Source organism: Eleginops maclovinus, chromosome 15 (genome assembly GCF_036324505.1).
Source record: "Eleginops maclovinus isolate JMC-PN-2008 ecotype Puerto Natales chromosome 15, JC_Emac_rtc_rv5, whole genome shotgun sequence".
Classification (NCBI taxonomy): Eukaryota; Metazoa; Chordata; class Actinopteri; order Perciformes; family Eleginopidae; genus Eleginops; species Eleginops maclovinus.
In genome coordinates, this window is record NC_086363.1 from 12,858,642 (window position 1) to 12,883,571 (window position 24,930).

General features: G+C 40.8%; 1 protein-coding gene across 3 annotated transcripts; it reads right to left on the reverse strand.

Annotated features, from left to right (window-relative positions):
* Positions 1 to 258: 258 nt before the first annotated feature.
* On the reverse strand, positions 259 to 24,733 carry LOC134876770 (serine/threonine-protein phosphatase 2A 56 kDa regulatory subunit gamma isoform-like). 3 transcript variants are annotated; one of them, XM_063901898.1, is made up of 16 exons: positions 24,604 to 24,733; positions 24,049 to 24,108; positions 21,042 to 21,204; positions 9,443 to 9,642; positions 6,246 to 6,356; positions 5,924 to 6,016; positions 5,707 to 5,837; positions 5,554 to 5,613; positions 5,269 to 5,377; positions 5,120 to 5,173; positions 4,449 to 4,619; positions 4,237 to 4,364; positions 4,001 to 4,102; positions 3,815 to 3,887; positions 3,500 to 3,616; positions 259 to 2,932 (listed from the first exon to the last, which is right to left on the reverse strand). In XM_063901898.1, the coding sequence occupies exons 1-16, from the start codon at positions 24,628 to 24,630 to the stop codon at positions 2,798 to 2,800; spliced, it is 1,734 nt and encodes a 577-aa protein (XP_063757968.1). In that variant the 5' UTR covers positions 24,631 to 24,733; the 3' UTR covers positions 259 to 2,797. The 3 variants fall into 3 exon arrangements, with proteins under 3 accessions (XP_063757968.1, XP_063757967.1, XP_063757969.1); XM_063901897.1 differs by having other exon boundaries at positions 21,042 to 21,207; positions 24,604 to 24,679; XM_063901899.1 differs by lacking the exons at positions 21,042 to 21,204; positions 24,049 to 24,108; positions 24,604 to 24,733 and adding an exon at positions 14,848 to 15,082 and having other exon boundaries at positions 260 to 2,932.
* Between the last annotated feature and the right edge of the window lie 197 nt (positions 24,734 to 24,930).

Genomic DNA, 24,930 nt, shown 5'->3' on the forward strand with positions numbered 1-24,930 from the left:
TTTAATATATATAAATGCTATAACATAATTAAAAAGAAACAAGATGTCAATGTGTTCCCTGAATTTCTGCAGTCATCCTGCAATAACGCCTGGTGACGGATAGATGAGAGTTTGAGTTGCTTATTCAATGTAAAACAAGAGCATCAAATAAGAATATGTCTCACAACAGTTACTATCTTGTTCACTGGTTATTTTTACTCAAAAAAGTTGAATGGAACAACTGAGGGACACTCACATGAGAGCTTGAATGCGATCAATAACGAGTCTCAGAAAAGTTTTTTAGGATGAAAATATAAAACTCACATGTTCTCTTTATTTGCTGTATATAGATAGATGAACACCACTGGAGATTTGGATAAAAGCACACACAAAAAAAGCTCATGTATGTAGAATCTCAACACGTGTGAAGATGAAAAACTAAAACGGAAAAGATGTCAGATTACAAATAGATAAAAAACTATCCAAATTCTATACGGTTCTCTAGATGTAAATAGTCACGTGTGTTGAAGTCTGTGCCACATACCAACTGCCTGGAGTTGCTAATAATAACCTCTGTTTTCTGTACACAGGGTATTTTGTACAAAATATTAAATCTACCATTTAATAGTTATAACATAAAATAAAAGTACATTATATGTACAATATCAGAAGCCATTCAGTATGAGACGTATACTAAAGGACACTTCATTCTTTTGAAAGAAGACAAAGCTTATGTGACATGAAGAGAGCTCCAAAGAAGCCAATATTAAAGCCATTTCAAGAAGAACGACAGTCACCAGTGAGCGTAACAAACCCAGACAACCAACAGACAGAGGATGTACATCACCGAAGGGATGAGATCACTTTCATTACAATCCTCTGTGGGGCAGAGGGGGTGAGGTAAGAAGCCTTTGGTGAATGTGTTTCTTCCAGACAAACAGAGGGAACAGAAAAAAAACGTGACTGCAGTATTATTTACAATTTGCACATTCAGTTGAAACACTGACTGAGAGGTTCTGCAGGCAAAGGAAGGAGAAAAAACACAACAAGAAGAAATTGCAAGCATCCAGAAGCAGATTCAATAGAATATCAAGCTCTACTTGGTAGTAGGTTTCTACTGGAGAAGGGGGGGGGGGGGTCCAGGCAGACGGGGTCAAACAACGATACAAATCAAAAGCGGAATGGGACAGAAAAGATTTCCTCTCCTGTGGAGGCTAGCTCTTATCCACCCCACACACCACGACAGACAGCATCACGGATTCTTTTCTAGTTTTTTTTTTTTTCTTCTTTCAAGTTTTATCAGGAAGTGCTTCATCGCTCGGTAGTTTGGGGCGACCACTCTTGCTTCTGCTCTCTCGCTTTTAACTACGAAATCCACTTTGTAGCTTCGACAAGGCAGCAGCTGGAGGTGTGCCACGTACGGACTTGAACGAAAACTTTTTTTGTTAATGATCTGGCATTTCTTTGTTCATGCTACTACTCGATTCTCATTGGAGCAAATATCCCCTTAGACTATAAAAGGCACTGTGAAAAGAAAGGCTCATGTTCAAAGCAAACACACCTCATCTCAAAGCAGTCTAATCTCTAACAAGTGTTTTATAAATAAAAAGGGTCTTGCTTGAGAAGAGTAGAAAAAGCGATCGCTATCGGCACAGTCCCTGTTGACGTCTCAAACACACAGCAGCATAGAGTCAGTCCCAGAACAGCATCTCTCTGACCTCTCGTAAGCCCAACATGAAAGACAGCGACTTGTACTGAATGCTTAATGGCCGGGTTGAACACACTCCTACCATGGCTGGACGTGAGCGAGCAACCAAAAATAAATCCCACAATCCCCTCTCATGTAACTGTGTTCGGGCTGGACCCGTCCCAAGAGCCAATCAAATAGATCCAAACACGTAACAACAAACTGTCTGATCATTGTCTGAGCCGCACACTGCAAACCGGCGTCAACTTATTGCCTACACAATTAAAAACTGATTGTTTTTTCTAGGAGAAGTTGGCACCAGACTATGCTTTTACAATAGCACAAAGATCTGTTCGATGAAAGCATAACGTAGACCTGTCGGGTCAGCGCTGTGTGGAGTTGTGTCGTAACGCTTTTAATCCGGACACACACTGTACTAGATGTCCCTGTCCTGATTAACAGAACAATCAATGAGTCTTCACAGCAGATGGGGGGAAAAAAGCAAGCTCCAAACAGAGCAGTTGTACTGATAGGAAGTGTTTTTTACTCCCTAATATACTATGTGAAGGAGAAAATCAAATATAAACAGCTTTCTAAACTGTCTACTTAAAATGAGAATAGCTTATGTTAAATATATAGAAATGACTGCTCTCATCCACCGATGATTTTTGTTTTAAAAACCAAACAAGGCTCATGGTATTTGAACAAGCACCTGACGTCTATAGAGAAGAGGCTAGAAGAGACCACGGCTCACGCACAGAACAGAACACCTGAGAGAGATGACCAGGAGGGGGCAGCGCGGGACCCTGAAAAACAGAAAGAGCTGAGGAGAAAAACACAGGAGATAACACTACAGTATTTTGGGGTGAAGTTCAAGAGCCACAATGCACTTTGTGGTCATTTACAACACTACAGCATCACAGATGTTTCTGCTGGACAAGGGGAAGAGCGAACAAGGCTAGTTGGACGTGCCGCTTTAGACATTTTTCTGCGTCAGGTGGAGCTGCTCAGTTCTGTGTTGTGATGGGCTGAGATACCAGAGTTGGGACGTTGTGCTGGCCCCTGGGGGCCTGTGGTTCCTCTGCTGCGGCTGCTGCTGCTGCTGGTTCATGGTGGATCCGGGGTGGTCTCTTAGTGGCCGTCGTGCGGCGTTATCATCTCGTCGGCTCTCCGGTGCATCTCCAAGGCTGTAACGGTGCAGATGTCCCTGGGCAGTTCAGATTTCCTCCTCATCAACGGGCGCTCTCTACGCTGATCTTTTTGGATCTGGATACACATGGAGACGGGGAGGGAGAGTAACATTCAGCGATAACACACACTCCAGCATTTCAACAATTCACTGCTTCTCAGGAGGCAAAGGTAAATAAAAAGTCTGACATTTATATCTGTGCTTTTCTTGTGCCTGAAGTTCCATCCCAAAAAAAAGCCCTGCCCTCAAACACTCAACAAGCACAAAGAGAAGTCTTTCCCGTCAGATTCAGTCTGATAAATTAACCACTCAAATACTCGCAGTTTGTTCCCCATGCTACTTGGAAGTGCAAAGTATACTCTAGTGAGCAGGCATATGGAGAATAGAGGTGGTAGGTATTAGATCTATTAAAACTGTTTTGTGGTTAAGAATTTCATTTAGATTTTTTTATCTGGCGGACATGCTGTTCCAATACAAACCACTAAATCCAAAGTTGGATGTAAATTATTTTTATATTACCTCAGTTGTGAAAGTCAATTATTATTATTATTGTCCCATAACAATTTGACTGCACCAATAAGCAATGTAAGGCCAAACAACACAGGTATATTCACTGCTTCTCTTCTCTATAGTCTATTCCTCACCTGTAATGCCTCCTCCTCCACCGTTTTCTTTAGCAGGTTGACATCGTCTAGCAGCGGCCCGTCTGTCTCCATGTCTATCGGACCATCGCAGCCTATCGAGTCCACGAACGGCAAAAACTGTTCAGGGAGAGAAGCAGGAAAGGTGAAACGGCTTCTTGATAAACTTCAAGAAATGTTAACTCATTTCAGAGAACGCATTGACCTTTTGTCTTCTGTTTGTTTTTGGCCATGCCGTTGCACGGGGCATACTAACACCTCATCAGTAAGAGATCTGCAGTATTGATTTAATTAAAAGGTTAAAATCTCGCCGCTCACCTGTGGGTTTGACTTTGCAAGGTTCTCGATCTTCAGCCACGCTTCGTCCCTCTCTTTCCATTTGGCTTTCTCTCTGTGACAAAACAAAAGCAATGTTAGAATTGGACAGATATGGGCATCAGCCATCTAATTAGACCATATGAGCTGTAGCTGTAAGTCAGATGTGATGTCTCCCTTGGGACTTACTTGCTTTTCTCTGCCCTGAACTGCTGGGTGCAGTCATCAAACAGCTTCTGGTTCATCTCCATGAAGAGTTTAAGAGCATTGTAGATGAGCCCGTGGATCGTCCTGCGGAGGGACAAAAAGTACAACAAGTTGCTTTGATTGAATTACTTTCCAATCAACCAAAAAAAAAAAAAAAAACAGCATCACGCCAAGAAACACAGAGACCGACACAATGGAAAGCTCAAGTAGGGTCTCACTTGTTCCAGTGGGTCTTGGAGTTGCGGTAGAGCGATGGGAACATGATAGGCAGGATCTTGGCAGCGTTGTCGCTGATCAGGCTCATGATGTACTCATTGTTCCAGTAGTACAGAGCCCGTTCTGCCACCTAAGAACACAGGAGTTAAGAAGAGCTAGAAATCCAAGTAACAAATAATCTAAAAATGTGTACTGGGATGGATAAATGTCAGACCTGGAAGTGTGGGCTGGACACACACTTGGCCAGCTGTCGGAAGAGCGGCTCCATGACTTTGACGAACTCCGACGGCTCGATGACATCCAAGATCTCCTCCAGCTCGTTCAGGAACATCACCTCTTTTGGACTGTGCGTCTTTGGCCAGTACTTCAACAACGCCATTACGGTCTGCGTACAGAGAAGAAGGAGAAGAAGAAGAATTAATGGATGGCTGGTCTATCAAATGAATCAGCTGTTGATGAAGTACTACAGGAGCTAGCATTGAAATTAATAAGAGAGGCATTTTTTAAAGACATAAAGCACAGATAGCAACCTTGTGTGTACGTCACTTTGTTTGTTTTCCAGGAAGAAGGATCTTCTTATTAACTAAAATCAAATTACGTGTTTTCATATCCCTTGTATTGAATTCACACACGCTAAGCAAGGTAATGGCTTACATCTTTTCTCTCTTCCGTCCCTTTATTTTATGTCCAAAAAACATTCAATTCCATTTCCTGTTCTCTTTAATAAGATTTTGAAAATAATACAGCACCTGACATCACATTGCAGCTAAGCTAATAAGGAAATATCAAAGGTTTGACAATAGAGTCATAGGTTTCACTCAAGCAATTGACTGATGCAAATCAACAATATTATTCCAGTAACAACATTACTAAATCCCATCTTACCGGTTCCGTGAGGGTGCTGTCCTTCTCTAAGAACTGTACAACACAGTAGGCCAGCTGAGGGAGAGAAACAACATCATGTCAGTACTTAGAAAAGGGCGGGAATGTGAAGAGTGTTATTATAAAGTTTTGGCAGAGAACTACGCGGTTACCTGTGGGTGGTACACACTGAGAGACTTGACTTTGTGTAAAGGCAGCAGGACTTTCAACAGGAATATCTTGTGCTCTTCTTTCAATGGTAATGCAAAGCCATTGATTATGCTGCGAAGAGAAAAGTGGTCATTGAAAATAATAGGAAAAAGCAAACACCTGTGCGTACTAATACAAATGTGCCTTGAAATGGATTTTAAATAATGAAAACCATTACTGGAAACACACCAACTTTTAAAACCTGAGTGTGGAATGAGGAGTAACGGGTGCTCCTGGAAATCTCTTACCTGCCTAATATTTCCAGTAATTCTGCTATTCCATTATGATGTTCAGTCTCATAAATGAACCTGAAAAAAAAGCAACATGGTTATAAAATCATGGCAGTACATTTAGCAAAACTCACTCCATTAGACGAAAACACAGCTCCACGAGTCACTCACCTATAAAATATGTTATTAATGTGTTTCCTAATGTACGCTCGCAGGCCCAGGAACTTGCCATAGATGCGATGAAGAGTAGTCTTTAAAAAATCCCTTTCCCTGGGGTCTTCACTGTCAAACAGGTCTAAGAGCTGGGGACCAAAAGAAAGGCATAAATTACACTGAGCATCAGAAATGTAGATCACTTCAAACCAGACGTGTGTCATGATGCGCTCACCTGCATTACAAACTTCTGGTCAATATACTTTTTGGCTATGTTTGGTTGAAAGTCAGGTGACTCCAAGAACCGTAGGAAGAATTCATAAACAAGCTGCGGAAAGAAAACACAATGGGTTAAATCATGAAAGTAACAAACAGATTTATTCACAGCATTTTCCGTGTGTGTGTGTGTGTGTGTGTGTGTGTGTGTGTGTGTGTGTGTGTGTGTGTGTGTGTGTGTGTGTGTGTGTGTGTGTGTGTGTGTGTGTGTGTGTGTGTGTGTGTGTGTGTGTGTGTGTGTGTGTGTGTGTGTGTGTGTGTGTGTGTGTGTGTGTGTGTACCTGTAGATGAGGCCATGCAGCCTCTAGCGTGGGCTCGTCTTCCTCCGGGTCGAACTCGGCGCCCGTGGGGTTTGATGATGGCGGCAACGTCCTGAACATGTTCACAGCAAACTACGGAGAGAAACGGAGCAGCAGGTCAAATACAATCCACCGAAAGAAGTGCCATCTCAGTTTGTGATATCGTGTTACAAATAGCGAGTATAAACTGAAATTCAAAATATGAAATTGGATTACTGGACAATATGCAACATCAAATAATCTGCTATCTCTGGTATCCAAAAAATGAGCCAGAAAAATACATTTATTCCCCTCTGGCTGGCAGACAACTCACTGCTCCATAGCCTCTCTTGTGAACTGGATTTAACATGCACACCTTCACACTTAACATACATTTCCATTATACTGATTTAATATTCCATTTCATTGCCTTATTTGTACATTTTCTCATTTTTATTTTTTTCTAATTATTTGTTATTTGTTTTGCTTCGTTTTGTGTTTCGCTGCTGCAACGAAAACAAATTGCCAGTTTGGGATAAATAAAGTATTTCTGATTCTGATTCATCAAGCCTTATATAGAAAGTCCAAATACTCAAACTTAAAACTAAAACGACATCCGGTTCTGGTTTTAAGAAAGAAAAAAAGAAATGTCAATCTTGAGTCTGTGATCAAGAATAAAATGATTCAATTTTGCTTATTATCATTGCTGTTAGTGCGATAGTATCCATGCTCTGAAGACCATAGATATTATCTCTCCGACAGCCCCGATAATAGAAACCCACACACTTCAAGCATTGACGGCACGGTATCTTTCCTCTCACCATTTACACACCATGCTCTTGGCTATTGCTGTTGCCAAACCCTGTAAACATCAGCTCAGTTTGTCTACTCTTCCTCCGCTTTGACTTGCTTTTAATAAAGAATCGTACAGCTGAAATAATAAACCCGATTGGGAGATTCAGAGAGCCACTAGCGACAGTATGTGATAAGCAGCCAATGTTATAAACAACCATTAACTCAACTAAACAAAACCACTGAAGTACAACAAATACTCAAGGTTGTTAAGGAAGTTAACAACCAAAACTATTTGCAACCGCTGTCAAAATGAACTGAACTAAAGACTGGATGTCTCTGGCTACTTTAAAGCGCACAGTGAATTTACTATTTATAATCAAACACTCTTACAGTTTCATTTTTACATTTCGTAGTGAGAAACAAGTAAGCTGTCCATTAAAAATGTAACCATGAAATTATTTACAGTACTCCATTTATTTCCTAAAACAAGTAAATACAAAAATACTGAAAATAAAATGAACAATTATCATTAGCTTACTTTCAGACAAAGTGTGAAAAATGAAATGTGTAATCATGGTTGAATAATCCCTGGTGTGTGTCTGGGCTAGCGGCCTGTTTCAAAACCCCATTCCCCAAACTGTGAAACATCCATCTTTTCCCTTCTCAGTTCCTTCTCACTTTCACGACAGCTCACTCAGACAGTCCCTGAGAGCAGACGATAAGAGGTCAAACACACTCACTCATCATCATCATCATCATCATCATCATCATCGTGTTTATATTCTCAGCAGAAACCATTTCTACTTCCCCCCCGGAGAGTGGGACTAATGGAACCACCGCTGTCATGTCATCCAAAAGGTCTGCCAAGATATGGTTCTAAAGCTCGAACACCGAGGCATAAAACATGGAGGAAATAAAGTGCAGCCTTATGAGGATGCACTTTTTAGGTCTGAAAAAGGTCGGGTCAATCTGCGCACTTTGATGATGAAAGCCCTCAGTGGACTTCAAAGAGTCTTTAAGGGGGCAGGGGCAACGTACGGTCCGTAATAAGAGTTTGTTTTCATGCAGATTTGTTTGCATTTTTTTGATCAAATGAAGCCACGGCGAGGAGGGTAGATTTGCACCTTGATCATCTGCAGTTTACCATGTGGCATTGAGGCAGGGCTTTGATTAAAAATCAAAGGTTTTTTAATTTGGCTCGGGGAAGCAAACCTGGCACACATCCGGGACACGACCTTTAGAGCAACACATTACTAATAAATAAACAGTAGGAGCTCATGGACAGCCACACTGAACAGGTTACATGAGAAGATATCGACTATTTTAGGTTTAATGATCTTCCTGTCCGTCTTAAGACTAACACCACAAAGTGCCAACTTGAAGGGAAACAAAATAAATGTGTCACTTTATGGCTTACAGATCATTTTAAGAATAATAGCTGGTTTTGGTTCAATCTGAGGTTAGGGATGCTCATGTGAGTTTCCTATGCCTTTGAAAAAAAATAGGTCCGTAACATGAAAGTGCTGCTGGCAGGGAAACAGAAACCGCAGTACGTTCTCTTCCCATGGCGCAGAAATAAAGAGCACATAGAAAACAAAGATTCCTAACAGCACATCCATGTCCGGAGGTCAAAGCAGCAGCTACATTTAACCGAGTCACATGGGTTTTACAGTCACATGCATGTAGTGGCATACAGCTGAGCTCCACAGACAATGGAAGAAGACCCCTCTTACATCAGTAACACCGACATGTAAAGACCCTTCTGACGTAAGCCACCTTCATACGCTACACTCAAGCCTGACAGACAAAAGTAAGACATGATATGTTCAACTGACCTTCCCAATATGGGGGTTTATATTAAATAGGCCATCACTAGCTGCAGGAAAGCTTTACTAGGAAATAGAGTAAGCCCCTGATATCCATCATAGATAATCATGGATGCCAATTTAACAAGTTAAACTTGAAGGTGATGTGATTATACAAACTAAAGAATAACAGGAACAAGAGGAAAAAAGAAGGCAATCTGTTTCTATACCCTAAAGACTCATGCTCCTAAGCCATGTTTCACAAATAAAGCTTTTTAAAAAACAAGCTGCTTCAGTCATTAAAACCTTACATGTTAAGTCAAATATATTAACATAATAATCAACCATTACGCAAAGTCCTGATGTAAAACAACCAGACTTTCACTTGCAAATCTGAAACCGACAAACCTGCAAATGTTGCTTACAAACAACCTCCATCCTGTATGAGCACAGAGGAGGCCTTTGTAAAGGAAATTAAAATAGCACATTCTGTCAGGCCTGCATGACAAACAACTGCTCTGCCTGATAAACAGGACCTTCAGTATGGAGCTGAATAATGGTATGATCAAACTGAAATCTGTAGCCCGTTTCAATACTGACCATGTGCACCACCTCTGGGTAGATGGGTTCTGTGATGACATTCCTGTTGTGGGTGATGTACTCCACCATCTCGCTTATCGCCGCCCGTTTCACCTCCTTCCATTTCAGGTCGCTCAGTGGGTCTGAGACGAAGTCAAAGAGGACGCAGCACTGCCGCAACTTCTGGATGAACAGCTTCTCCTGCTCTGCAGGGGGAACATCTACGAAACGGAGGAGTAAAGTTAGTCAACAGTCAGCCATGGTGTGTGAGAGTTTACAGCAGATCAGGTCCAGATATTACAGCTGTATCTGGGAAATGTAGTCCCAACCCTAGGACTGGGTTGTCATCACATAAGATCTTCATCATCACATCAGCAGAATATTCTTTTCATTTCTATTTATGTACAATGCCTTGTTTTCTTTCATGCTGCTGCAACACAAACATTTGGGATTAATAAAGTATCTCTTATCTTATAGAAGTAGCTAGCAAGCTGAATGATCAATGTTACAGATGTGGAGGTAATGGGAGTGGTGCAGGCATGAGTCATAGCAGGAAAATGAGCTAGTATTTAAGCACATCCGGTCTCCACTGTCTTGAGTTCATCATTTTTGAGTGACTTTCTGGTTAGAGGCCTGAAATGAGGTCTGAGGTTAGATCAAGAGATGTTCACGTTGTGTCATCACGCCCAACACGAGCCTGACTTCAGCCTAGCAGTGGTGACAGGAAGTATTGTGACAGACATATAGATAGTTTGGAGCGTTACATCCTCTTTTTATCTCCATTTCACTTCTGCTTTACCTATGATAAAAGTGGTGTTAAACAAAACGTGTTAATATCATAAACGTTTGTTTGCCACTGAGCTTATTCTCTGCAAAGTACAATGGAAAAAATCCCTTGCTGGTATCTTGGTTTGTCTAGAAAAATAAGTCCTCCCTGCACCACTCATTGACAAAGCTTTATTTGCTGCCATGGCAATGCTCAAAAATAATTGTCTACATGTTGTTCTCTCCCCCCCCCCGCCACCATGTCCTCTGTGTCCGCAGTGATCATTTGTCCCAGCGCTCCTGCAGGTCCAGTGCAGCTGTAACTTGCTACTGTGGAGTTCATGGAGAGACTTAATTGAAAGACTTCTTAAATCAATAATTAGCTCTTTAAAGACAGTGGCACTACTCCATCCATGATGCAGGAGCTCCAGGAAGACGGAGCCACGCCCGTCTGTGTGAGATCATTAACCTGCCATTTACAAATCCTGACACATTTCTCTGTAGCTACACTCACTGTCAATGAGGCCATCTCCATTCTGCATGCACTATCGCCGTGTAAATCATTACTGTCACAAACCCAACAACATTTCACTCAATTTATATGCAATCGAATAAACATTATAATAAATAAGAGAATAACTTGTATTATAACTACTTAATCTTTAAACATAAGGCCTTTCAGCAACCCCAGCTCTTCTGTCGGGCTGCCAGCGGCTCGGAGCACAGGAGCTAAATGCTTTTCTGTTCGGAATTGTGGAAACGATACACGTCTGCTCCCAGAGGAGCTAAAGGGCCATCCCGTCCTGTACAACAAGAATGTAACAGATACATAATGAATGAGGACATGTGGTGCATTATTAAAAAATGAAAGCACTTTAGAACTATTCTTAAATTTGGAACCGTTCTGGATCAAGTGGTACTGATTTGCAGTATTTTGGGAACTTCTTTTTTGGTACATTTATTCATGTTATTCCCAGCTGATATTTTGCTACATTTGTCTTTTCACAGATTTGTTTTATTGCTGCTACTTATTGTTTGGATGTGTACTTGTCAGACATTTTGCTTTATTGTGCATGTGTCGTGTTAATAATCCGTCCCCCTGACTGCCATAATAAAAATGTCCCTGTGAATCCCAGGCTATACCATGTCCCCAAAAATTCCCATCTATTTGGGATTAAAACAAAAATGCAACCCTTTGGGCCGCATGAGTTTTTTTATCACAGCCTGTGATTTATGAGTGAGTCTCATCTCCCCATTAACAATCGGTATGTGTACTGTAGGTAGCCATGGTGACCACAGACAGAGATAGGACTTTGGACCGCGAGGTGACCGTAGCTAATCAAAGATGCAGGCTGCTGCTGTTGCTGCTGCTGCTACAATGGAATCATATGCTGCTGATTTGTTGAGCCACTCAGCTGTGGCCATGAGACCATCCAGCCAAACTGACCCCGCAACACATGGAGAACTGGAAGTAGAGGGGCAAAAGATTTTTTAAAAGACTCATGGATTGGGACATTTTTTACAAGGTTCCAGACGAACACCTTTAAAAACATCCAGATTTCTTTTTTTACAGCCTCAGTTAAACTTCCTCTTATCCTTCAAATGATGGGGGAATAGAGGTTTGCAGAAATCGCGGAAGTAATAGTTTTAATTGGGTTTTTAAAAGCTGTTTGTGTAGTTGAGTAGAGCTTGTAGAAGTGAAACAGTCATATCCAAATATCTTCTACACAGATGGAGCGCAACGATTAAACAAAACAACATACAACGCATCCCAACAACATTCATTTACCTTTCCAAAAAAAATTTAAAAGTGTATGCATGTCACATTATGCTAATCCTTAGCTAGCGTTAGCTCTCTTGTCATTGCTTAAAATCTTGTATTATCAAGGATCAGGGAGTAGACTGAAAAAGAAACAGAGCATCTGGGCTCATTATTAAACGCCAAACAAAATCATTAAATCAAACAATCCCAACATCTGGCCTCGGTATGACAGATAGAGATAATATTCAACAGAAACGTGTACCGACACGCATCAGATTGTGGACGCCAAGAGTCAACGTCTTTTACATAACATCAGAGCCACGATCAGATATGAACAACTACTGTCAGATTAAAGAACACATAATCCAGTTTTAGCCTATCAGATGCAGCAGTAGAGGGGGAACCGTCTAGTGCTGCTGATGTTAACATTGTGTAAGAGACCATGCGATGCTGCTGCACTGCTACACACGTCATAGTTTATACTTAATACATACATTTAACTCAATGGCAGTGATTCAAAAAGATTATTCTAAGAGAGTCAGTACTGCCTTTACGCACACTCCCACACAAGCTAGAACCTGACCCTGGGACTGACAGCACCAACAGGCGGACTTTCCCTGCGCCTCCACGCTCCTGAGTCACCGAGGCAAAGCTGGTATTCGACGCACAGCACCAAATGCAGCTACCTGTACGTCTTTCTTTTCTGTTGATTTCTCGTTTCCTGAGGTAGAACAGGCATAACACAACATGTGTATTTGAGTTTGCATCAGCCTTGGAACAAGTAGTCTAGATACCCGATGACAAAACATCTTTGAGGCTATATTGGGACGCAGTATAGATTGGTGAAAGAGTGTGTACGTAGCTTCGCAGTAACATCACACTTCAGTCCCTGGATCTTGACTGCTGGCCACAGACAGGATCTAATGGACAGCATCAAAGGTCAAACAGCTGGCAATTTGCTACACCCCTCAGCTCTGGCTCCCACATCCGTGGAGAGCTCTAATGGGGATCTGTTTTATCTTCCAGCGCTGTGTTTATGCAAGGCACAGCTGAGTATATTCTTTTGTTATGTCTTTCTTTCCAACAAGCTGCAGTTTTTAAGCAGCTGTCACTGAGAAAAATAATACTGAGAAATATCCTTTTTGTTGGCAACTTTGGCTTCCTGTCTTTAGCATTTTTGTCCGACAGTTTATAGATTATTTACCTTCAAAGTCAACTGTATATATTTATTTTCTCTAATCCCTGTTTATTTTGATTTTTCTTCTTTGAGATTTCTACACTTTGGCATTGTTTATTTCAAATTATTTTCTTTGTATTGTATTATGCTGCAGCACAACTAGCTATTTCCCAGTTTGGGATTCATAAAGTAACTCTTACATTATCTTGTAAACAAACAGGATTAACAGGAACAGACATGTCATTAATGCGACGGTGCAAACAAATATCTTCATACTTACGTAAATACAACAAAAATAATGCACCATTGGCCCTCTAACCCTAAATAATCACCATGACAGCTAAGTTTTTTTTTAAATCCTTAAGCTAGTGAGTAATCTCACTGTTACAATTGATTTAAAGGTGGAACCCGTCAGTACCTGAGAGGTCAGTCAGTGTCGGTTGCTAATGATCTGACACGGGTCCATCCATAAGCACCTCAACTCATCAACCCCCGAGTGCCAAGAGGTATTCCAGCTCCGGTTACACAACAGCACTAGGGTTTCTCAACAGGCCTAAAATATTAAGAGACATGCTGTGCAACTGCATAGTTCACACACAGGCCTCTCTGCATGGATGGGCACCTAACCTTTAATCATCTAAAGGCTCCAAGAGTGCACGCAGGAAGCCAGTCATGGGCCCAAATTGCTGCCAAGTACGTCTCTCAGATGCCACGGCGAAGTGAATAGTTGATGAACAGATAATAACCTGTCAGCGGTGAAAACGTTGTATGTTTTTTGGGCTGATGCAAACAGAGGCCAACCAATGCAAGTTATTTTCTGAGATTGTTTATGTTCGCACCACATGACAGCAAATCAAATTCCTTGTATGCAAAACGTACCTGGCAGTAAACTTGATTCTGGGTGATACTTTGTGGCTACAATAATAACCAAAGGTTCAAAGGTTTTAGTTGTCATATGCACAGCAGATACAGCGTATATGTTGGCAATGAGAATCTTATATCCCAGGCTCCTCCAACAACTCAACATACATAGTGTAAAAAAGATAAATAAAATAAAGCAAATGCACCAGGGTATGAAATGTCTGATGTGCGTGTTAAGTTTGCCGTATCTTTTTCTGGATTGTAAAGAGAATAACATTTGTTGAACACCCAAACCGTATCCAGAAGTGCTCTTAGCATTGATCTTAACTCAGTTTCTGTTTGCCTAACAGAAGCTGACTTTCTGAATGGCAGCGTTGACTATCTGTAGGTCTCAGTGTCACACTCCGGTTAGCAGATAAATCAGCACCTGGAGATCCAGCAACCACAAGCAGAGCATTTCTACTGACACATATACAAGACAATACAGAGGTACAGGCTGATAACAAGCTTTGACCTCACCTCCTATGACATCAGCAGTGTTGATGGGGGATGGGAGACTCAAACACTTTTCAATCTCTCGCCCTCCCTCCCTGACTGAAGCTAAGCTATGCAATGTCTTGGGTAAAACCCTTCCTCGTTGACATACAAACACAATCCCCTGCTTCCTCCTCCAAAACACACCAACACCAACAGGATACATGTTTGAGTGTCTTCCAGAAACTTTTACAAATGTCACCTGGGACATGTTTTCTTCAACACAATCCAAATTAGCAGCTGCACTTGCTAAATAGCAACAACATTCTTGCCTTTCTCCCCCTTGGAAACACACAAACACAGAACAGGCACATTTCCTATTCTCACCTCTAAAATGCATGAGGGCCACAGGCTGGTAAGGCCCGTTGGAGCTCGGTGCATCCAGAACCATCCCACCGTTGGTTCTAGTGCATGCCAACATCAGAGAGCTGAGGCAGGAGATGGGGGAGAAGAGGGCAGCCCGGGCTAAGGCGAGGATCCAGCCTCCATTTTAGCACGAACACTCGGAGCAGAAAATGAAGCTCCCCTGCTGCTGGAGGGAACTAGCTAGTTAGTGATGTCATTCCCCAGTGCAGTCGCCCGATTGGCTGGCTGCAGTCACGAGGGCCGGCTGTCAGAATAAATAAACATGAGGAAGGGATTGGCTGGTGGGCTGAAGAGGGGAAAGGAGGAGGGACTGTGGCTGGGAGTCAGAGCAGCTACAACAGTCATTTTGCTCCGGTGTTGAACAGTATTTAAAACGGATAAACCAGGTAAACGTACAACTTTAGGATAAAGACAATTTTAGATATTTTAAAGGTGAAGAAATAAGAGATACTGATGTTCCTGTTCAGTTTAGTTCAATTTTAATAAAAAGATAGTTTCACATCCATGAGAAGAGATGATATGAATCCAAACATATTATGACACTTCTGTTAAAAACATCAGGAATAAGAAATCACCTTTAGTTTGTTCTCTTTATTACTTTTCTTTTGTTTATTGTGTAATCCTTATGTAAACTTAAAGTAGGATTTGGTGTTTTATATATTTTCTTCAATTAAAAAAAAAACATCCATCAGGGGTTTTTAAAGAACAAACACAGACCTGTGCTCAGTTTAGCTTTTAGCTACAAGAACAAGGCCAGGGCGTACACATTCCAGTCCAACATGCAGGCTGTGTGTTACAGTCAGAGGAAGGTTAAAATGACACTTCTTATTTCTCATTCACACCCACAACAAACCAATACCACATGACAAATTACAACACGCACGAGTCCAACACACTTCAATACGCTGAAAATAACATACAAAACCACATGTGTTGAGCTTTCACTCCACAGAGCAAGTTTAGATGTGATTCTTCTTTGAAATAAAAACAACTACAAGGTTTACATACGTTAAAGAACTTTAGAAAGTGTACTAAATGACCGACACATGCCCATTGAGTCTCTGTGAGTGTGTATTTGGGAGTTCTTCTATGACAGATGGCTGTCCTGGACCCCAGCCTGAGCCCAGGTGTGTGTGACAGAGAAACAGGAAGACAGGAAGTCTCAGTGTGAGCAACACAGGATGTGCATGCTCAGAGAGCAGCAGCTTCTGCACTGTAAAGTTGTGCAGCAAAAGGGCAAATATATAGTGTTATGCAGCTAAGCATTATTTTTAGAAAATACGTGCATTGAAAGGAGCACTTTATATATCAGATATAGCGCTTTAATACCTGTAACTAGAGCAACCGAGGTAGAAAGATCGAGCCACAGTGCGAATCCACCCATTTCACACCCACCATGACTACAGAGTTATATCACCAACTCATGTACACCCAGTGTGAACATATACATCATTTCAAGTACCACCTTTTGTAATTTCCTGTGCACTACTAACATTAGCTTATTAGTTTCCCTTTTTTCAAATACAAAAAACACAGGTCCACATTTAATCTCCTTTGATCATTATTTTTTACTCGTGATTGTACATTTTTGTCAAGAGAAGATGACAAACAACTGAAACACACAATATATTCACGCTTAGTTTTTCTCCATTTAATATTTCTATACAAATCCAAAATATGCCCTGTTGCATATGGAAAGTCAAATAGATATGTGTTTTTAGTGCCAACATTTAAAATCAATAGAGCATTATTTGTTATTAATAAGGTTTTATTTGTCCAGCTAAAATAGTTCTAAATACATTTAAATGATTTAGTTTGGGCATTTTCCAGAGAGTGATTAAGCTAAGCAAAGTTTGACTGACTTGCTACATTTGCTCTAAACTGAAATCTACCCCATCTTTGTTTTTCAGCGATCTCTGAAAGCTTGAATGGATTGGAAAGATCCCCCGCATAATGATCTAGCAGTGCAACAGGACTCTACCATAGAGTCTGTCTGGTCCTAATATATACAACACAGAGGGCTGTTTCAGCAGCAGGGTGTAGTCTGAGCATATAAAGGGCTCTTTCTGTTCCCTAGTCATGGGGCAACCTCCCATCAGAAGATCTGTTGTTCCGACCAAGACAACGCTAAAACACTCCCACTTGTTACAAATGCTCTCCAAACGCTCCTTTGGCACATGCCTTCCTAAGCTTTCTGCTGTCTGTGCTATTTCTGGCGGTGGCAAGAGAGGGAACTTGTGAGTAGGCATCATGAGTCTGCTCCTGTATGGGATGGAGAGAGCGTTTGCCTGTGCTGTAAATCCATCATTGATAGCAGCAGGTCGGCCCGAAATATACAGCCGAGTGTTTCATTTTCAGATCTGCTGATCTTCAGTGTCATGTTTTGAACGCTCCAGGCTCAAATCTATTTGGAGAAGCAGCCTTATCAACACAGCTGAGGCAATTTCAACAGAAGCTGAAGCTGTTTCGCCCTAAAGCAACTTGCAATGATATGATAAAAACTGCTCCATCAGTATCCTGAATCTATTCTCATGAATCTGCTCTAACTCACATGGAAAGTGATCTTTGGAAATGAAAGATGACATGGTCATTATGGCTGCTAGGTATTACTTGCACATACTGGGATTATTTTAAAAAGGGAGGAATATCTCAGATCTCTGGAACAATATATTGTATTTTTTAGGGCTTTGGGCAACCACAGAAGCAAATCAGCGAAAATATTACTTCAACATTTCCGTTTTTTTACCTACTAAAAGCTGTTCCTCAAAAATGTATGAGAGCAGAGTCATGCCAAACCCTTGCAAGGTATTTACAGCTGGTGAGTTACGTTTTTTTATGCGAAATGTTGGACCTGAAGTCTCAGGAAAGAGGAATGGGGGTTTTTCCTGTACCACCTGCAGGAGTAGTAGAGGAAACCCCTCCCTGAATGTCGCTTTGCGCTTTGGCATCCTGCTTCAAGTATCTGCTAACTATTTCATTTTCAACTTTCCTTACCCAACGGACAGCTACAGTTTCTAAATGTTAACCTGATGTTAAAATCAAATTATATCTAAGGGACTAATATTGTGTAAACGGTGTGATTACGTTTTAGTCTTACACAGGTTAAGCAAACACTAGAGTAAACTGGAAATCTAAAGCAAACATTATGACACACACACTCAGAGTTGGAGGTGTAACTTCTGTAGTAACATCACAATGTTTTCTGTGGTGGGGAACATTTCTGAAATAGCTCAACAGCTGAAGGCAGTTGCACATATTGGTAGAATACAGGAATGTCTCATATTCCTGTCACTTATCATGCTGTTACAAGCCAGGGACCTGTTTTCACACAACCTTTGTACCTTTCAAATTAAAGTAAATGACCTGCTGTCCTGAAAACAATCTCAAACAACTAATCACTACGATATTTTCTTAATACAGTTTAAGATTTTAAAGCTGATTTCCAACGTTATAAGGAGGAAACCAGATGCACTCAATTATTCTCCAATGTTTGGATTTGATCTTTCTGGTTCACACAAAGAATTAAAACGATATATGTGCCATACTAAAATATCATTTTTACTATTATATAACCCTGTTACATTTCAATCACAGACAATAAGCCTTTTACTGGAAAAACCCTTACGTCATGTTAAATCTGTGGTTGTCTGTTTTGTATTTAAAATATCAGAAGAAGGATATATTCCAACCTGACTCAAAAGGATGGAAATGTTTGTGAGTTAAACAACACAATAACACGGTTAATAGTTGATACCAGCAGATGGCGACAAACCCTATGTGACAAATGCTTCATTCAGACTGCTTTTAAAAAAAAGAACACTTGCAGGTGTAATGGTTGTTGTTGTATTTTTATATCTGACTATCCAACTATTAAATGAACTGATTTAAAGCATTTAGCTTCTGTGTATGACCTGCAGTGAGAAAGCAAATATAAACATATGTTTGTATATTTAATACAAGCCTTGCAAAACAAGCTTGTCTGCTGTGCTACAAATGGTGGGACTGTTAAAACATACTCCACACTTGGGTTCATGGGAAGGGCCTCTAGTTGCCTCTCGGCCTTGTGGCTCTGCAGGACGGCCTATCAGACATGCGTTTCCATCGGGAGGTGGTGAATATGCGTGGAACGAAAACAGGCCGAGCGTGGAGCCTGTTTGGACAGGACTAAGTGATAATGTTTTGCAGAACGTTATCAAAGCTTCAGCTGGGGTGTGAGAGAGCAGTTTTTATCAGAAATTACAGCTATGATTGATGGTTTCTTGACACAGTGCAAGGGTAATGGCTAACCGAGGTACAGATACAGGTATGTTTTATGGTATTGCCACACTGTGTGTAAAATAATAGTAATCTCACACAAAAGGTGAACAAATGGTACACAATAACAACATCTGCTATTACAACCACACAGAGAATCTTCACTGTCTGTTTTAGCTTCCAGAGAGAGAAATATTTGTGAATTCTTTTAAAAGAGGAGTGCTACCTTTGCTATCGTGTATTGTAGCCAGGCGTGCTAACTGCAAGAAGGTTACGCTGACTTTAGAGGTCGAGAAGAGCTGAAGGAGAACGCCAGCAAGAATTACTAGATTTTATTTATACTATCCAACCTTGAAACCAACCCAGTGTTTCTCACTATATTCTGATTAAGCGGAAAGAAGCCCTTGCTCTGAACTGGCAACAGTTACAGCCAGTCCCAAATTGTTCCATTTTTTTGTAGCAGTGATTTGCAGATCTTTTGCTTTTTTGCCAGGCTGTAAAGACAATATCAACAACACAAACACTTTTAAAACACATTAACAGCCCTGGCATTAAGAATTCCATTTAATAATGTCCAATTCACATATGTTAACGCTCGTAGACTGCACACAACCACGCCTTTCAGAGTTTTCCAAACCGTGACATCGAATTGAATACAATTCAGGAAACAGCCCCGTTGACTTGTCATAGCCTTATTAAGCCCAAGCAATTCAAATATAAAAACTAAATCTGTCTTTGAGAGGAAAAAGTATAACCCTCCCAGCCAACTTGGTTTTAATGATTCATTTGTGAAATGATTGGAGGACAGTTCAGACGCTGCTGTATCAGTTCCTCTGATAAGAACACACCGCCCTGCATTGTGTATTTCACACAATGTTTTGAGTTTTGATATTTCCCAGACACAGAACTGTTACACCTTTATCTTCTGCACTGATAAGCTACCTTTTATTGCTTCCCACTGATTAACTAACTGTTGCCGTCCATATATCCACTTCCAACATCTGCAGAAGCAGTTCCTTTAAGCCCGTCCGGTTGCAGTTCGGCCCACGGACTTAATAACATATAAACATTTATAGCTGTATAAGCTGGCTGTATGTTTTCAGCACACAGGTTATATAATGACTGTGCTGGCAGGATACAGTGGACAATATTGTTGTGTGTGTGTATCCATGCACACGGAAACATGCATAGATAGTATGCCCAGAGGCCAAACGCCAGGGCCCACTCCTTGCTTTCCCATCTGGTGCTATGCTGCCTCCGAGTTTAGACATCAAAGAAAACGTCAATAGAATTCTGCAAAAACCTGCCAATTTCTCTTCCACCAGGGGCGGGGGAGGTTGGGGGTTAGTAGTGTGTCTGGCAGAAATTACTGGTCACTGGCAACATCCTGAAGCACAAGGAGCGTGGAATTAAAGCTTTATCTCTGGATTACCACTAAATATAGACGCTTGGGTTCAATCCAGCGCAAAGTCCATGCCATGTACGTCCTCTGCTTGGTTCCATGTATTGCGTAATGTCACGCTCAGCTGGATATTACAATGAGGGTGATGTTCAATAGATGTTTGGAAAGAAATGAACATGAGTGTGTGCTTGTAGGGGTGAATGTCTGCAAGGCCTACACTTATCTGTGACAAGATTACAGGGATTTTTTTTTTCTCCCAGCATGCCTTAAGGTAAATTCTGCTACACAGTATGTACTGTATGGTTTCTGGAGGATGAGGCTTGAAAACAACACATTTTTGCCCATAATTGTTTACAATGATCCAAACTGGAAACAGCAGCTGTGCTTGTACGTGTTGATATGTAAATGCAACGGCTCTAGGAACCAAAAGGTTATTTAAGCCCTGATATTACAAGCCCTGATAAGCGGACATGATTAAGTGTTCATACAGGTTAAATACCTTTGAAAGCAGGCAGTTTCTGCAGCTCCCTGTTGTTGCTCAAGCTGAAACGAGAGGAGCTCTGCCTCTTCTCCTTTTTGACAGGTGTCTGGGAACCTGGCTGCTTCCCCTTCAGCAGCTGAGTGGTGGGAGGTGCGCTATTGCTAGCCTTCCTGTTAGAGCTCTGCTGAAACAAGAGCAGAAAAACAAAAAACACATTAGTGACAGGGCGATAACGCAAGCACATATTGTGGACTGTGTGTGAAAGAGAGTGCAGTATGCCTTTGAGAATCCGATAAAACTGTGTACTGTAGCTAAGTGAATCACTCTTTACCCATTGTACAGATACTCTATACATTAGGGATGCACTGTTAGTTAAATAAATGAATGGCTATCATCTTGACTGATATTGGAATTGAGATGATTCACAATATGGGAGGGATTAATCATTTATGAATCGTATTGTTTATTGTCATTTAAAAATATATTAGGTGATTAGGGTGTGATTTTTTAAGAGGATCTGTGCCAAACGAACATCTTTTATAGAGTCTGTGGGTGTACTTTTTAATATATATCTCTGCAGCTCCACAATATTTCTAACAACACATATTTAGCCTTTAACAAATATTCTGCTTCCTGCAAAAAAACGAACCACTTAGTTTTTTTTATTCACTCATTAACCGACCCAGCTGTGTTTTAGAGGACTAAATGAAAAGTTGAGTAAGGCGTGATATAGTCCTGATGTGGAATAAACTGAATGTGGAAAGTTTCTCACAGCTGGTCCCACCTGCCTGCTGGGATCGATTCATCAGCACACACCTGACGGCACAAAGCCGACTTCACCAGATGCAGCTGTGGGGCTGTGTCAGACCGAGTCACAGGGGAATTATTAAACTCAGTTAAGACCCAGCTGAAGCTGCTCACAGTCTGCACGGTATGAGAATGGAGCTTAAGAGCTGGGCCACTAGAAAGCTGTCTAGCCAAGAGAGAAATAAAGCTAGCCGCTACTAGATCACATATTATTGTATTATGCAGATGGAAATGAACTATTTTCTAGTAAGTCCGTCAAGTAGAAAACATATGTCTGGATTTGTATTTAATCCGATTTAATCCTAATATGATTGTTACCAATCAAGCCTTTTAATTACAAACATTTCCTTTCAGTCTCAAACAGTTCCAAGTAAATGAGGCAAAAGGGGGGGGGGGGGAGCTTGAAGCCCAGCAATTTCAATATGACGCTACATGGCTGCTGACAAACAACAGCAAACCTGCCTGCATAGATGTCTGGTTTTAAGGCAAAACCAAGTACATTTTTGTGGGGGAAATTCATGAATGTGATTTTTCATACAATATTCAGTTCTGTCTGTTTTTTAAAAATAGGGCGCGGAAAACTTCTTCAAGCATTTTAAGTAATTACAAGGAAATGGATTGTGTAAAACAGCAGCCTCCAAAACACAAACAGGTGGTCAACAGACGGTACAATATGAATATTAGATGTAAAGAGGAGGACCACATTTTGTGGCACAAACATATGTCCACTGTCAAGCAGGGCTTAAGAAGAGGGCATGAAGGTTGTTGTTGTTGTTATTTTAACTTCCAATCAAACAGAAAAGAGTTTAAATCTTTGCAAACTGGCTCAGTGATATTTCGATTATGCCTGAGTTCATGGAAGAAGTAGATTTGTGTTGCAAAATCACAACAATAGTGTTTGAAGTCACGCTGTGCACTGTGTGGATACCCTCATTCTATTTTACAAATACAGTACATGACCATGTAGTGCAATACTGGGAGAAAATCATTCGCTTCAGAGGCCTGTGCTATTACAGGACCAACACAATGTTCAACAGCTCCTGCTTTGGCATGTCCAGATGTGACCAAATCCGGATGCAAGCAAAAACGTCAATGTCAGTCCAACTTTATTACCCTTTATTTAAATGTTTTGTTGTACATTTTGAAAGGTTATGTCAAATGATTCATAAGGTTTATATACAAGTGTATTCACTTCTATGGAACCAATAACAGCGTTGTCCTTTCCGTATTGATAAATAAAGATTACCAGTCTAATTTGTTCACATTTCTTGATTAGTCTCCTGGCCCAATTAAACAAAGGCCAGCCAGGACAAATACTATTATCGACCTTTGTACTACATAACCATGAACTCTGTTAGGACAAAGCCTTGCTAAATGGGTAGCACATACACTACCAGGATATTTTAACATTCATTTGGAATTCCTTTTGTAATGTCTGAACATTATTAAAAGTATGTAGGAAGTAATTTTAATATTATGCCACATTAATATTATGTCAGTAGCATAAAGTGGTATTCAAATGACATAATAGCATGTATCACTCTTATTTCTGGAACAATACATTGTCCACCAAAAACTATTATTTCGACAGTCCTAATTAAACATCTATTTCTTTTGAATCTAAGAAATAAACACAATAATGGTTTTATAGTCTCCTTGCAACTATATGGAATGCCCAGGTTACAATGAAAGACTCACGTAAAAGTACCAGCAATAGGATGCTGCTAGATGACACATCCTGGGAGCTCAATGAAATGATATAGGTAGCTTTATAATTCTGATAAGTATAAAGTCATTTTCTGTGTCATTCGATCGTGCATACCTAGTGAAGCAGTAAAAAAAAAAAGCATGCACAACCACACTTTTACATTTAACTGCAAAAAATATCAGTTTTTGCACATGACACCGGCATTACAAAGGATTTGGAGGGTTTATTAATATTTTACTTATGCATAACAACGTTTAGAATAGCGTATAAACTCCACTTAATGGCAAGATCTGGAAACTGATGCCATGTACAAGCACTGGATTATTAACAAACAGCAACATGAGTATAGAAAAAAGGGCATGTAAAACCAGGGCTGGCGAATGACCCCTAAACAGAATCACTGCAAAGGACAGCTCACATACAGCCAATTTTCACATTGCAATATATCTTCACTTCTGTAAGAGTAAAAAGTATTGTTAGTGAAGTGGACTTGGTTAACCAACGTGTTACCTCGTTCTCTGAATTGTCTTGTCCTCCACTCTTGCTCACTTTACCAGACTTAAGGGAGTCCTGAAAGAAAAAGTTGAAGTTCCTAGGTCAACTTAACATTAACAAATAATTAGGGTGCCAACATCATAAAGCAGTCTATCAGAGAAAATGTTAGCTAAAAATAGCATGCATGCCCACCCAGTCTCACACTCCTGTTTGAATACACTGGCAAGTCTGCTGCTAGCCAGCTAATGTTACTTCAGAGTCAATAGCATTTACACGACCCCGGCTTCAAGCTTTCAAAAATAGTGATGCTAAAAAATATTTTCAAAGCATGCAATCTCACTTTGGGACAACGGTGCGTAATTTAAATAAGGCAGGACAAGTGCTAACATACATGCAGAATAGCGGCTAGCTGTGGATTATAAGGTTTGCTAACGTGTATGATGGGACCCAGCACTGAAAGCTGTATTAAATGTCTTGTTATAGAGCCGGTTTTGAATCAATACACTTAAATACATCCAATGCAACCTTTATCTCCAATCGTCATTTTCCCTATTCAATTCTGAAACTCACCTTGTCTTTTTTCGTTTTATTCGGCATTGTACAACCGTAGCCGCCCTTGCTCCCCTCTCAGATAACGGTACTCCACAACCCAAACCTTGACAACTCTCAGGGCACCTCACTGAAGGCGGTTCAGCCTGTCCTCACGCTGTGATTGGCTACTGTCGGTCAGCTGACACTGACGTCAGAGAATGACAAGCTGAGCATTGCGGAGCAGTGGGAGCTCCCTGTCGGTGGTGGTCGGTGACGATTATGCTGTACGACACTTGACAGCAGGATACATGGTGTTTTTGTATGTACCGTTTATGACATGTTCTTTTTAATGCATCGATGGCTGCC